The sequence below is a fragment of the Magallana gigas genome, chromosome 8, assembly GCF_963853765.1.
Source record: "Magallana gigas chromosome 8, xbMagGiga1.1, whole genome shotgun sequence".
Lineage (NCBI taxonomy): Eukaryota > Metazoa > Mollusca > Bivalvia > Ostreida > Ostreidae > Magallana > Magallana gigas.
Window position 1 is genome coordinate 38918084 of NC_088860.1, and position 2676 is coordinate 38920759.

The following is a 2676-nucleotide window of genomic DNA, read 5'->3' on the forward strand; positions in this document are numbered from 1 at the left end:
GATTAACAAATCGATCTATTTCAAGTTGGAAAAAGAAATAATCCTCTTTTTAATTTGTAAATCAAAGTACACCCCCAATCCTCCTTTTCAAAAATATCGATTGCTTTGTAGGCCATAATCATTGTTCGTATCAGATTTTCATCCTTTTAAATTTCGAAAATAATAGATGTTTCAACTTGTTAGTGACACGGATGCCTGAGATTGTAATTAAATGACACCCCCCCCCCTCCCCTCCGTTCTTAATTTATTAGCGCATCATTACACGTACATGTACTCCACGAATAGACGAAAGCACCTGTGTCCTGTACCCCTCGGGCTCTTATTGTCCCTCTCAAGGAGTCTCGAACCAAGGAAGCAGTTTTCTTCGGCCTCCTAATCGCGGCTCGCCAACCACTAGAGTCAGACGATCGGATAGACAACATCCCCATTGACCCGGGTAGCAGACGACACCTGTAGCGATAAAATACGGCGGCAATAAAATCTTATAATGGAAGTGTCGAGTGCCCTAGCACTGGAGATTCCTTTTAAAAACACCGATCCAATAAATCAACAATTGTTTTATGACACAATACCGTCAAGACGAATTGCCCCGTTAAATATCTTCGTATTTATCTAGTAATATCTGAGGACCCGTGTAATTCTTCCATTTGTTGACATTCCGTACGTTGTGGAGTTCGGAGGTGTTGAGGCCCAGTTTTATTTTTATATGACACCCACTGAATCACATCGTCTTGAATATTTGACTTTTTTCTGAGATTGGACCAAACTTTTTCCTCTCGTGAATAAGCGATATTATACATACATGTATATAGCGCAAGTCAAATGGATTTCGCAGCACTAAGAAGCAACTGGCCGTGCAAAAAATTACATAGGGTGTTGAATCACATTCATCGAGATTTTTTTCTTCTGTTGGTTGTAGCGAAGTAACGCTTCGGTCACTGCTCTTCTTTTTGCAGCGAGAGAGGAAAAAAAAAATAAACACGTGCGGGGGATTTATCGTCTGCTGTGAATGGAAGAACAAGTTTCAGTGTGTTTATTTGTTTCGTTAAAAGTACAACGAACGAAAAAATATTCTTCTTCATCACAAACAATGGTGGATTCATGACTGCTTGGAAAAGCTGATTCAACATGTAGGTCACCTTCTGGAATAAAGACGACATCATAAAGGCTATATATCTCTTTCTCTCTCTTGTGTGAGTATAATGTTGGAGGATTGTCTAAGACATTCGCAGCCTGGCTATAAATAGACCCCTGTATCTTGCCAGGAAATCTCGGCAGCAGATTATAGTCAGTAATCTAATTGAAGGGATTATCATCTAGCCGAGGAAACACAAAAAAGCATTACAAGATGGAGGCCAGGAATTATGATACTCTGAAGCTCCATATCTGCCCTTTTTGATGGCGGTTTCCGTGATTTCAGTTACGTGTAGTTCGTGTTAAATGGTGGTATAAATACATACATGTACTCAAGTAACATCATGGATGTAAAATGTTAAGAAACCCGACGAAAATTGGGGGTACAGGATTAGTTGTTCAAACATCCGGTACGGTGAAACCCCCGAAGCCCCCGTGTTGGCTAGATCTCAAATCGTCCTCTGACGAAGGGGGAGGGGGATCTAAGCACTCCCCAGGGAGTCAGACTCACCCTGGGGTACGGTCAGGAAAGCACGGGAAACGACCACGTCCGACGCTACATCGGACTCGGAGTCAGGCGTGTATTGAAAAAGATATTCCTAGTGATGAGTTAACTGTGTCCCTCGCAGACACTAAACCAGAGGAACTCGGCTTGTGTAAAGTATATGACGAGACAATTGTGATGGAAGCCACAACTCGAAAATGCCAGAACTGGCTACAGAGTATAGAAGCGTGTCATATTCAGGGTGTTCTCCAAACGGAAGTGACGTCACCGGGAGAGGAAGTGGATGTGGAGGTTCCAGACGACACTCGATGGGACGACGATGCAGACGTTAGTTACCATAGTTACTTAACCTATAGTTCATCGGAGTTTGAGCCCAATGTGTCACTGAATGGGATATCTCCTGATATTGTGTCGGCAGACGATACCCCATCCTGTTGGATTCCAAACAAACAATCTTACAAGAAAGCTCGTGAGAAGTACCGACTCCACAGTAACGATACTAAATTCTATTCCTCTCCTATGCACACTTCCATGAAAACTCACGACAGCTGAGATTTAGCATTCCACTTTTGTGATATACTAGAAGACGAAATATCGGCCGCGAGCTAGGCTTTATGTGGTTTGTTCAGACATGTTTACGGGTACAGACTGTGCCAAGTTGATCTCGCTAAATGTGTATTTCCCGTGATTGATTGATATATTGATAACTTAAGACATGTAATTATTCTGTGCATTTTAATTGCTTGTAATTTATGTGAGGTTGTAATACACCTTTGATTGTCAATAACTTCATGTATTTTGTTTTAGAAACAAAGCATATCGTTTTCAGTTCATCTTACATGTATACGTACATGTATTATTATTTATTCTTCACGCATATTTTGCTGTAACTAGACGAGTGCGCTCTCTCTCTCTCTCTCTCTCTCTCTCTCTCTCTCTCTCTCTCTCTCTCTCTCTCTCTCTCTCTCTCTCTCTCTCTCTCTCGTGAATCATCTTGCAATATGATATGTAAGCAAAACACAATAGACGAATTGTGA

The 2676-nt window shown here is 41.5% G+C and overlaps 1 protein-coding gene across 1 annotated transcript; it reads left to right on the top strand.

Annotated features, from left to right (window-relative positions):
• Nucleotides 1-340: 340 nt before the first annotated feature.
• Nucleotides 341-2426, top strand: LOC136270609 (uncharacterized). The gene has a single exon (XM_066068819.1). The coding sequence runs from the start codon at nt 1490-1492 to the stop codon at nt 2189-2191; it is 702 nt and encodes a 233-aa protein (XP_065924891.1). The 5' UTR covers nt 341-1489; the 3' UTR covers nt 2192-2426.
• Nucleotides 2427-2676: the final 250 nt, after the last annotated feature.

What these genes read in the sequence shown, in the direction of transcription:
- LOC136270609 (XM_066068819.1), top strand. Translation starts at nt 1,490, where the DNA reads ATGTTAAGAAACCCGACGAAAATTGGGGGTACAGGATTAGTTGTTCAA.